The 12,985-nt window shown below is 17.9% G+C and overlaps 2 protein-coding genes across 2 annotated transcripts; one reads left to right on the top strand and one right to left on the bottom strand.

Annotated features, from left to right (window-relative positions):
- Positions 1-10: 10 nt before the first annotated feature.
- On the top strand, positions 11-1,161 carry F5Y00DRAFT_219461 (Thioesterase/thiol ester dehydrase-isomerase). The gene is made up of 8 exons (XM_048005632.1): positions 11-96; positions 154-194; positions 255-270; positions 329-394; positions 453-567; positions 627-692; positions 747-825; positions 895-1,161. The coding sequence occupies exons 1-8, from the start codon at positions 58-60 to the stop codon at positions 968-970; spliced, it is 498 nt and encodes a 165-aa protein (XP_047859899.1). The 5' UTR covers positions 11-57; the 3' UTR covers positions 971-1,161.
- A 19-nt stretch (positions 1,162-1,180) lies between these two features.
- Positions 1,181-1,489, bottom strand: F5Y00DRAFT_267025 (uncharacterized protein; the record flags this gene model as incomplete). The annotated part of the gene is made up of 1 exon (XM_048012016.1): positions 1,181-1,489. The coding sequence occupies one exon, from the start codon at positions 1,487-1,489 to the stop codon at positions 1,181-1,183; it is 309 nt and encodes a 102-aa protein (XP_047859898.1).
- Between the last annotated feature and the right edge of the window lie 11,496 nt (positions 1,490-12,985).

The raw sequence follows: 12,985 nt of genomic DNA, 5'->3' as shown, positions 1-12,985 counted from the left end.
TCGCGGACTCCGGAGCTTAGTTTTCATCTCCCGAACAATTCATACCCAAATCTCACAATGGCGCAAAAGTTACCCCCGCTGAGATTCGTGAGATCGGTTAGCATCCGGAATCTCATCCACGAAATGTTACTGTTACTAATTGGGACCGTTTAGGTCTTGAAATCCTTTATGGCCGAGTCCGGCTTAGAGCCGAGGTAAATCGATTCGATGCTCCCATGATATTTCACATCCCGTTACTGATCCTCTTCTACTAGGCTACTAGGGCCGCACGTGCGTTTATTTCGATATGCGGTAAATGGCAGTTGTCTAAGTCTGTTAATGATCATAGTTCAGAGTTACAAACGCCGCTGTAGGGAAGGTTGATTTCGAATTAGATATCACCAAGGACCACACGGTAAGATACGCGATCCAGATTCACGTTCATTAAAGACTTACTCATGACCTGCGCCCAGAACCGCCTGAATATTATACATGGCGGTACAATTGCTAGCATGGTAGACTTAGGAGGCTCCCTCGCTGTCTCATCGATGGGGCTTTATGCGACGGGCGTGTCAACAGATCTAAACGGTGGGCTTACAACAGGGTTCTAACGAATCTATAAGCCGAGGTAACGCTAACTTCCCAAGTCACTTATCTAAGCGGCGGTGGTAAAGTTGGCGACAAGATCACCGCTACCGCCATTTGCGACAAGAGTGAGGAACTTTCATCCAGATAAGCAGCAAGACCAGAACTAATCCCCTGAATAGTCGGCAAGACATTAGCTTATACGTCTGTAACTTTCCGGAATGCCAAAGGCGAACTCGCTGCAAGGGGAAGTCATACAAAGTATGTTGTCATTCCTTTGATAGACCCTATTCATAATGTACCAGGGCGAGGAGTTCCTAACTTCTCCAGATACGTAACGCAAGCTTGGAAGGCCCAGGAAACTCCATTTGTACCCCCTGATAATGCAGAGATAGAAGAGGCTTAGATTTGATACTTTTTAAGACGGGAAACGTGTTCGATACTTATTATACTACTACCTTTAAACGGATTCGAGTAGCTAAGCGTATAAACGTAATGTAACTACGGCGAGGCCTTCCTTGACAAAATCCCCGATTTACTATTGCTTTACTGCCTACACAACGTTCAAACAGATCTTCTATTGCATTGGGGGATCGAATATCGTAACATCCGGCTCTCAAAGTTCGGTTGTCAACGGAGGAAGATCCTCATGTTCCAGATTTAAAGTCCCAGGCCTAGATTTTAATGTTGAACTCGCCAGAGTAGAAATCTCCGCATTAACAGCCGAGCTAGTCCCCGAAAGACTCTCGAAGCCGACAAGATCCACCCCGCTGCTGTCGTAAACATCAATGTCCTTCATCCGATCAGTTTGTATCTTTCCCAGAAACTGCTTTGCTATAGTTAAAACACGAGGCAAAGTCTCGCGATACCACACCTTCATCTTATTAAGGGCGTACATCCCGATTAAGCCTCTACCGAATTCCATAAGCACGGAAGTACCGACCTTCAATAGGCTTATGAACTCACCCAGAAAGATCGGCCTAACAATACATTGCGTCCCTTGGTTAACAGCCCTTGTGATTCCGCCCGCTAAAGCCTACTATGCCGACGGAGCTAACGCCCCTTCGCCGTACCTAGCGCTAGCCACAAACGCTTAAGCTGCGGGTTCGGTCAGCTTGCCAACTGTCAGGATTTTAGATGAGACATTTAGGACAAAGAACATGTATGTATATACGAGCCATGGGCTCGCCAGATAGGTTAGAGTTCCTTGCGGAACAACGAAGTTGTTTCCATGCTGTTTGGTTCCACCTCGTGACATCAACAGAACCACCGGCGGCACCCCTTAGCGCGTCGACGAGGGCATCTATTCCAGTGTAAGTGTTGCCTTAGATGGCAGCGCTGACATAACCGCTAGCGATATTGCCGGCTGCTCCTCCAATTGCGGCTGAAGCGACTTAGATTACGGAAGAGGCTGTAACGGCCGCCACTTCGCTTAGCCCGAATACACCAACGGCGACGCCGAGACTGTCTTCGACGGTTAAGCCGATGCCGATAGTGACAGCAATACCAATGACAGTCCCGACGACGAAGGCGGTGACCTTAAGAGCAGTTTACCACGATTGCCTTAAAAGATCGAAATTATTAACGGGGTTAACCACGCAATATGCATAACGGTTCTCTTGGTGGTTGCGACTTATGGAGATGAACCCAGTGAGCTTAAGACTGTAATATTTAAAGCGCAGACATACTAGTCTACTCATTTCATCGGAGAAGTCTTGTTTAAAGTTAAAGTTTAACTGTGTGTCGACGGTAAACGAGGGGCTCGCTTTCTTATAAGTATCGTAAGTGACAGATGTATTATAATCTTTATGTTAAAAGTGACTTAAGATGTAATCCACGTCACCGAGGTGATTAAGGTACGATAAAGGTCGTAATGTATGTTATATAAGTAAAGCTTATAAGGCCATTAAACTTAAGATAATCAACGTACTTTTTAACCGATTAACCAGTTTACATGGTAGCACTTTTACCGTTTTAACGCCGGTTTCGGCGCGGATTTTTACGAGTAAACCGGGAATAAAGTTATATTAAAATAATGGTTCCGCGTTAAAAAACGGCGCGTTAAAAATACGTTTAAATTATATAAAATAAAGTAATGTAAATGTGCGTTATTATATAACGGCGTTAAATAAATACTTTAAGTTAATAAACCTTTTAAATAATAAATTTAAAAAGCGAAAGTAATAAAAAAAACGATAATAACTTATTTAATCGATAAATTTATCGAACAATTAAAAGTAAAAAGTTATAATAAAACGGTTTATTAAAGTAATAATCATTAAAGTAATAATAACGGTAATAATAGCGATTATTTTAAACAATTAAAATAATGTTAACGAAAACGAAAAAAGTCATTAAAAAAAGATTATAATATATTAAAAAATAAATTAAAAGTTAATATAACCGAAAAGCCGAAAGTTGATAACGATAAATAATATATACGAAAATTAAAAAAGTTATTAAAATAATTATTTTTAAACTTTTTATATACCCGCCACGAAACTAATACCGGGTAAGTGTATAAAAGAGATTATTTTATAATAATAAAAGTTAACGGGATATAAAGTAAGTTTTATTAATAAAACTTATTTAATAAAAAGGAAAAAAATATAAAGTAAATATTTAATAAAAGTTATTTTATAAAACGTTATATTAAATATAATATTCTTAAATAAGTTTAATAAAATAATTTACCTTATAAATAAAAAGATATAAAAACATTCCCGAATAATTTAAACGAAAAAAACTACCTTATAAACGGGAAAAGTAATAAATTCCTCTTAAATAATATTATTAAGTAAAATTATTTTATAAAACTTAATTTATATAAATATTTATAAAGTAAATTTAAAATAAGTATAAAATAAAATTTTTAAATAAAATTATTTTATAAATTAAAAAATAAATTAATATTTATAAGATAATTTTAAAATAAGTATAAAATAAGTATAAAATAAATATAATAATAATTTAATAACTTGATTTTTCCGTTGTATTTTAACGTATAAAGGTAGCTTTTATATTTTTAACATTATAATATCTTTTTATTTTTATTATTATATACGTTTAAAAAAATAATTTAATTAAATTTATTAAAAAATATTTACGTATATTAAAAGTTGTAAACTTATATTACCAATTTAAATAAACTTGATAAATATTTAAAAAAAGTATTTAAATCTTTTATTAAAGCGTTAAAAACTTTGTTAATAATGTTTTATTAAATTATTATACGTTAATTATTATTATTTAAATAAAGGGGTTATCTTTACCTTAAGATTTTAAAAAAGGTTTATAACGTAATTTAAAGTAAAACATCTTAAAAACAGTAAAATTATAAAGTTAACTTTTTATTTTAAAAAAGTAAAAGATTTTTAAGTAAAGGTTATAAAGGTATAAAAAAGAACGGGAAGGTTAAATATAAAAAGGATTATTTAAAAGTTACTTTATAAAAAAAGTTAATATAAGGTAATTATAAGGTAAATGTGTAATAAATATAAAATAAATATAAGGTAATTATAAAGTAAATATATAATATATTTATAAAATAAGTAACTTAAATAAATATAAGGTATATATAAAGTAAGTATAAAATGGTTTTAAAATAAATATAAAATAAATATAAGATAAATAATGGTTAATATATAATATAATTAAAAATAGGTAAAGGTTATTTTATAAATAATATATAAATTATAAAATAAAAATAAAAATAAAAATAAAAATATTTTAATATAAATATAATTAAATAAAATAATAGTTAAATACGAAAAGGCTTACTTAAAAATTATTTTATAATAGTTTAATATATATTTAAAATAAAGTGGATTATTACGTATAAAAAAAATATAAAGTAGTTTTAAAGTAATTATAATTAAATACGATATAAAATAACATTTTTATAACGGTAATATTTTATAAAAAAATAAAATTAAATAATAAAATTAAAATAATATTTTATTACTTTATTTTATATTATATATATAATTATTTTATAAAATTTTTATATTATCTTTTAATAAGTTTTAAGTTTATTTTTACCTTGTAAATATAAAAAAGGTTACTTTATAATTACTTTAAAATTACTTTATAATACAGTCTTTTTTAATTATTTACCTTTATAATAAACTTTAATAATAATATGTTATATATTATTATATTTGTTTTTTTTCGGGTTATTTATTTGTACATATTATTTAATAATATAAGGAACCTTTTATAAAATATTTTATTATATATAAATTAATATATTATAAATAATTTTTTTATATTTTATTTTTAAAATATAACTTAAATTACATATATATAATTTTTTATTAATATTATAAAATTATATTTATTTTATATTTATATCTTTTAAAGTTATATAATTTATTTTATTATAATCTTTTTAAATAAGGTTATTAAACGGTATATATTTTACTTTTACGTAAATATTAAAAGGTACGTTATTATTATTACTTTTAAAAACGCTTATTTTATAAACGATTTTTTAACCTTTATTACGCCCGCCTTTAACCATTTATACCCCTTTAATTAATACTTTTAAATAAAGAAAATTTAAGGCTACCAAGTAATATATAATACGTATAAAATAACCTTATTAAAAGGTGGTAAATTAAAATATATATATAATTTAAAATATTTTTACCATTAAAACATCTTATATACGAAATAAAACCCATAAGTTAAACAAGGATTAAGTTTATTTTTAAATTTATATAAAATTAAAAAGGCTTATTTTAAAATTATCTTATAATTACCCGATAATTATCCGGTAAATAAATTGTGGTATACGGGATAAAAAAAAACCGTAACTTATAAAATACCCCGCCCGTTTATACGCACACAATCACGTGACTACTTTAACCGTGACAATTACCTTATAATAATACATTTACATTTGTATAAAACCTTTTTTTAAACTTTTTAAAATAATACAACTTATATTATCGGATATACTTTATTAAACGTTACGTAATAATAAAGGTTAAAATTAAATATATGCTTTATAAACCGCGTTAAAAAAAATAATACGGTAATAACCTTTTATAACCTTTTAAAAGCATTCGGTTAAATATTTTAAACATTTTATAAATAATATTTAAAAAATTATTTAAAAGGTTAATTATAATAAAGTTATAATAAGTTAAATATTATAAAAATTTTATAAATTAATAATAATTAAAAAAAATATACGTTATAAAAATTTTATAATAATAAATAAGATTAAAAAAATAAGATTAATAATAAAATGGTAACTTTTAAAAAAATATAAAATGGGGTTATAATTAAATATAAAAAAGTTATATAAAATTAAAATTTATTTATATATTTATAAATTAATTTTTAAAATTTCTTATATAAAATAATTTTTTAAGAAATTTTTACGCGTATAAAAACTTTTAAACTTACATTTTTAACTTAATTAAATTCGGTAAATATATAAAAAAATAATAATAATATAATAATAATTATAATTATAATAACTTTTAACTTTAATTTTAAATTAAAAAGTTTAAAATAAATACGCGGTTTAAAAAATAAATTACTTTATTATATTTAATTATTTATATAGTTAATTTAATAATTATATCGGTTTAATTTAAAAAAAACCTTATTATTTTATTTTATATAATTTAATTACTTACTTTTAAAGATCTTTTTAAGGCTTAAAAAAAATGATTAAATTACGTTTATATTTATGGTTTATATACTCATTAAATCGTATTAATTTAATCGTTAATTACGTTACGTAACTTATTAAATGTGATTTAACCTTTAAAAATATTACCGTTAAACGGTAACGTTTTCCTTTCCTTATATTTTATATTAAAATAATAATTATTACATAATATTTTATATAACTTTATAATTTAAACTCGGTTATTAAGAAATTATAATAATTATTAACCCTTTTAAAACGTTATAAAACGCATATTTAAAATATTTAAAAATTATTAAACATATTTTTTACTTAATAATTATTAGTTAAACTTTATAAATAATTAACTAATAATTAAACTTATTATAAAATATTAAGAAATATTTACTTTATAATTACTTTATAATTACAAGGTAATGGTTTTTTTTTAAAATTTATAAATTTTATTTTTACCCGTTTAACGTATGCGATATATATAATAAACCAACGCCTTAAAAAATGTAAAAAGGAAAAGTAAAAAGTGTGTTTTAACGCGATAAGCTTTATTTAAAATATTAAATTATTTACTTTTAATAATATAAACCGTAATTAATTTTTTCGCGTTATAAAATGCAGTTGGTTAATTTTAACATATAATAATTACTTAATTAATTCTATTAATAATTATATATTTATTTTAAAAATTAAGTTATATATATTTAAATATAAATAATTTATATTATAAAATTATAAATAACTTATTAAATTAATTATAATTTATTTAATAATACTTTATTATATAAATAATTATAATAATTTTAAAATTAATATATATTAAAAACCTTGACTTATAAAAGGATATATTTATTAAATTAAAAATTAATATTTTTTAAAGTTTATTAATAATTTATAATAATTTTTTAAATTATATAATTTTACGTTAATAATAATTTATTTAAATTTTTATTTTATTAATTTTTAATAGTAAGGTTTTAACTTATTATAATTATAATAAATAACGAAAAATTAAGGTTTAACCTTAAAAAAAAAGCTTAAAAAACGGTTATTATATTTAAAAAAAATAATAAACGCGTAAATTACTTAATTTTAATACGGGAAAATAATAATAATAAATATTAATACGGGGTTTTTTTAAATTTTATAATTAAAATAAATATAATTTAAATTTTTTAATAAAGAATAATTAAAAGATAAATTTAGTTAAGAATTTATTAATATTAAAAATAATAAAATTTTATTAAATTTATTAATTAAATATATTTATTAATAATAAATGGATATTAATAAGATAATTTAAATTAAAAAAAGTTAAAAGTTTTTAACGTTTATATTAATTTTAAATAAAATTATTTATATAACTTATATAAAGTGCGGAAAAATATTAATTTTATATTTATATAAAGTTTAAAAAATGTGTTAAATTTTATAGAAATATAAGTTAATTATTTAAGCACTTACCGTATAAAAGTATTTAAAGTATTACGTTATATATAATACGATATTATATTTAAAATAATAATTAAACGGTTAATAATTACAATAATTTTAATTTTAATAACGTATATTAAAATTATTATAGTTAAAAAATTTATAATTAAACCTTAAACTTAACCGGTTAATCCGTTTTATTATATATATTAATTTAATTAAATTTTTCCTTTTAAAGAACCTTATACTTTTTATTAAATATAATAAGGAATTAAGATTTTTATTATAAAAAAATTAAAATGTTTAAAATAAACTTATATTTAAATATATTAATATAAAATAATAAAATAAAATATATGATTTTATTTTATTAATTTTTAAGATTATTATAATAATTAATAAAGATAATTAAAAATATTAATATTTAATTATTAAAGGTAAAATTTTTAAATTTATTAAAAATTAATTATTATAAAAATATTTATTAAAGATATTTTTATTAATTAAGAATAAAAATTAAAAGATTAAAAACAATTTAATTAAAATATTTAATTATTTAAAATATAAATTAATTTATTATAATTTTTCTTAATTATAATAAATAATATTATTAAATTATAAAGACTTTTTTAAAACCTTTATTATATCTTATAATTAAAAATAATAATAAATTATAATAACGTAAAAGATTAAATAATTTATAATTAAATTTATAAAATTTATTTTATAAATAAAATATAATTTATAAATTAAATATTAATAAAAATATTATTATTTAATAAATATTTTTAAAATATAATTAATCCGTTATTAAAAAATTATAAGATATATATAAATACCATTATAATTTTAATTATAAATTATATTAATTAAAAATTAAATAATATTATTTTTTAATTTATTTAATACTTTATAAAAAATTAAAATCTTTAAATTTTAAAGAAAATATAATTATAAAGTTAAAATTTAAAAAAATTAATAAAAAAACATTATTAAAGGTAAATAAAAAATTTTATAACGTTTTTACCTTTTAAAACAATTTATATTTATAAAAAGGTTAATATTTTATTATTATTAATTATTATTTTAAAAGAGTAACAATATTTTTAAAATATAAAAAAACTTTAAAATTTTTAATAATTAAATTAATTTAAAAATAAATTTAACAATTAAACGTAATTGTTTTAAATATAGTAATATTGTTAAAAAATTAAATTATTTATAATTAAATTTTTTATAATAGGGGAAAAGTTTAAAAATTAAATAAAGATAAATTTATTTAATAAATTTAAAATATAATTTATTTATTAATAAAAATTATTATAATATTATAATAAATTAAAAATTTATAATTTAATTTAATTTAATATAAAGAAATTTATTAAGTTAATTTATAAAATAATTACATATTTAAGTTTAAAATAATAAATTTAGTTTATTAATGTTAAATTTATTTACGTGAAATAACCTTTAATTTAAGCGTAAAATAATTATAATATGTTATATTTTAATATAATATTAATTGGTATAAAAGATGCTTTAAGTTTTTAAAAACTTAAGTTAATTTTATGGTAAATTTAAGTTATGTTAAACTGTTATAACGCGCGTAAAATGGTAGGTTTTTATTTAAAAAGCTTAAAATATATGTTAATTTTATAAGAAATTATAATTTTTTTAAATAAGTTTAAATAATTAAAATAAAAGAGGTAAGATATATTATAAGAAATTTTCCTTACGTATAAAATGTTAAATATAATAAAAATTAATAAATTAAAAATTTTTTTTTAATTTTATAAATGATAATATATGGTTATTCTTAATTAATGGAGTAATTTATTTATTTAATTATAATAATAAATGAAATTTTAACTTATTAAATAACTTATATTATTTTAATAATATATTAATTTTTTAAAAAAATTATTTATTTAAATAAATAAAAATTTAAAATAATAATAAATTAAATTTATAAATTTATAATAGTAAACTTTATTAAAGAAGTTATTAATTTAATATCTTTATTTCTTTTAAAAGAGTCCTTTTTTATTAAAAAAAAACATAACGGTATTTTAATACGTTATTTAATATAAGTAATATTACTTAATATAAAAAACGTTTAAACGTTATTTATTAACGTTAACCGATTTTATGGTAAATTTAAATAGTATTAAACTATTATAATATGCGAAAAAAAGTAAGTTAAAATTACAATTTCGACTTAAAGTATATATTAACCTTTTAAGTAATTAAATTTTTATAATTAAACTTAATAAGTTAAAGTATAAAAAAACCTTATAATTATAAATTAATATTAAAATTATTATAATATTTTTAAATATTTTAAGTTATACGCGCGTTATATTAACAAAATTAACAAATATTTTTTTAATAAAAATATTTAAATAATTTTATTAAATTTTATTATATTAAAAATAAAGTATTATAATTATTATTTTTTAACGAAGAATTTTTAATAAATGTAAATTATTAATTTATATTAATTACGTCTTTACCTTTTATATATATCGCTTATTACTATTATTAATTAAATGGTTTAATAAGGTTTTTAAATTAATTTAAAGAAATTAATAATAATATTTTAAAATTAAAAAATTATTTAAATTTAATTATTTAAAGAAAGTAAAAGTTATAATAAAATCTTTATTAATAAATTAATAAAAAGATTATTATTAAATTATTTAAATTTTTAATTTTATATAAATTTTACTATTATTATTTTAATAAATTATATTTATTTAATAACTACCTTATAATTACTTAATAAATATATTATAAATTTATTAATAAATTATTAAATTTTATTTAATTATTATATTTTTAAATATTTTAATTTAATAAATTAAAATTTTTAATAATAAATTTTTTAATTTTAATATTAATAAAAAATATAATAAAATATAATAAATAATATAAATTATAAAATTTAATAAATTATTAAATTTTTAAATATATATTATATTTATTAATATTTTAATAAGTATATTTATTTAAATATTATTTTAATCTTTAAATTTAATTATTTAATATTAAAAATTTACTTTATATTTATAATATAATTTTTTAAAATAATTAATAAAATTAAGGTATATTTTAAATGTAATAATATTTCTTTTTATTTTTATAATTATTTTAATAATTTATTATTAAACCTTTATATTTTTAATGGTTAACTTTAAATTAAGTAAAAATATTTGTTAAATTTAAATATATTAATAAATAAAAAAAAAAAAACTAATAAAAATTATCTTAATAACGGTAAATAAAATAATAATAATTTAAATTTAAAATTTAATTTTTATAATTTAAATTATAATTTATAAAAAATATTTTTAATTAAATACTTTTTAAATTTTTTAAAACGAGACGTTAAAAAAGATGAAAATTTCGTACGGTTAAATATTAAACCTTTATATAATTCTTTTGATAAATTAAATAATTTAAAAATATTATTTTAAATAAGAAATAAATTTTTTTTAAAATTAAATATTAATTAAAAACCGATAATATATAAGTAAAATAATTAAAAAATAAAAAATATTTTAAAAAAAAAATTAAATAATATATAAAATTATTAAAAAGGAAACGTTTATAATTAAACTTTTTCCAGGTAAATTATTTAGTATTTTTACCGGTATATTTTACCCGATTTAAGTTAATATTAGTTTTTTTAAGAAAATAAAAGCGGAAAGAACGTGGTTTTTTCGAGAATGTTATAACTTTTCGCGTAATACTTTTTAAGGAATTAAAAAATGTACATTTATAAAAATGTTAACGTAATAATTATTAACAATTTATTTTAAAATATAAATTAAAAAATTAAATATTTATATAAATATTTAAATATTAAATTTTTACATATAATAAAAATAAATAAAGGTAAAAATCTTTTAAAATATATTATTAATCGATTTTAATATCTTTAAATAAATTTAAATAAAAATATAAATATTTAAATTTAAAAAATAATAAATTATATATAAATAAGATAAAATTAAAAAAAATTTTAATAAAGATTTATAATAGTTTTAACGTATAAATTAATTATTAAATTTACGTATAAAGGTAAAAGATTTATTAAACTATTTAATAATTAATTATTATTAAAGTTTTTTTTAAAATAATAATATTATTTTTAATTTTATAAAATAAAATAAATAATTAAGGATTTAAAGGCATTATATTATTTTTATTTATTTTTAAATTTTAAATATATAAGAAATTTTTATTATTTAATTAAACGTAAGTATTTAAATATATTAATATTAATAAATTATTTTTAATAAATAAAATTAATAATACAAAATAAATTAAACGTAAAATTAAAATGTTAAAGTAAACATTTATTAAATATTATAAAAGGTATTAATATATTTTAATAATAAGACAGTAATTATAAAAGTTAAAATTTATTAAAGATTATATAATAATTTATTTATTAAATATATTAACTTTAAAAATAAATGGCGTTTAAATATTTTATTTATATTTTATTTTTAAGGTAAAAATAATATCTTAAAGAGTAAATAATTGTAAAAATTAATAATAAAGTTTAAAGCGTAAATTTAAATAAAATAATTTTTAATATAAATTTTAATAATAATAATAAATATTTTAATAAAAATTTAAAAAATTAAAGTAAAAAAAGATTTTATATAAATAACGATTAAATATAAATTAATTGATTTTAAATTATAAAGAAATTTCGTTTTAAAATAAATATTTATATTTTATATAATAAAAGGAAAGTTGGTTAATATTTTAACGCTTAAATTTAAATTTTACGTAATAACGTAATTAAAAACAAAAATAATAACAAAGGCTTTAAAAAAAGTTTTTTTTTCTTTTTAACGATTTATTATTTTAAAATCAATTTATCCGAAATTAAGGTTTAATAATTAAAAAAACTTAATATTTTTATTAAATTTAATATGTTTTTAACGTTTTTTAAAAATTTGTTAAAAGGAATAATTTTTAAGTTAAATTATATTTATAATCGTAGTAGATTTTTAAGGTAAATAATTTTTAATTAATAAAATAATGTAAATAAAAGAAGTTAATAAAATAAATTTATAATTTTAAAAAAAAAATTGGTTTTAAAAGTTAAATACGTTAAGCTTTTAATAAATAACTTAAGAATAAATTATTATTAATCGGGTAATTAATTAACGGTTTTTAATATTTAAATTTTAATGTTTTTAATAAGTTTTAATTATCCGGCATATAATTAATAATTAATTTAAAATTAATATAAATAAAAGAAATTTAATTATTTAATTAAAATATAATATTACAATAGTTAAAAAATGA

This window comes from Daldinia vernicosa, assembly GCF_022497035.1.
Source record: "Daldinia vernicosa strain CBS 139.73 unplaced genomic scaffold F5Y00scaffold_90, whole genome shotgun sequence".
Classification (NCBI taxonomy): Eukaryota; Fungi; Ascomycota; class Sordariomycetes; order Xylariales; family Hypoxylaceae; genus Daldinia; species Daldinia vernicosa.
The sequence above is the reverse complement of the archived record's forward strand: the minus strand, read 5'-3'. Positions and strand labels throughout refer to the sequence as shown.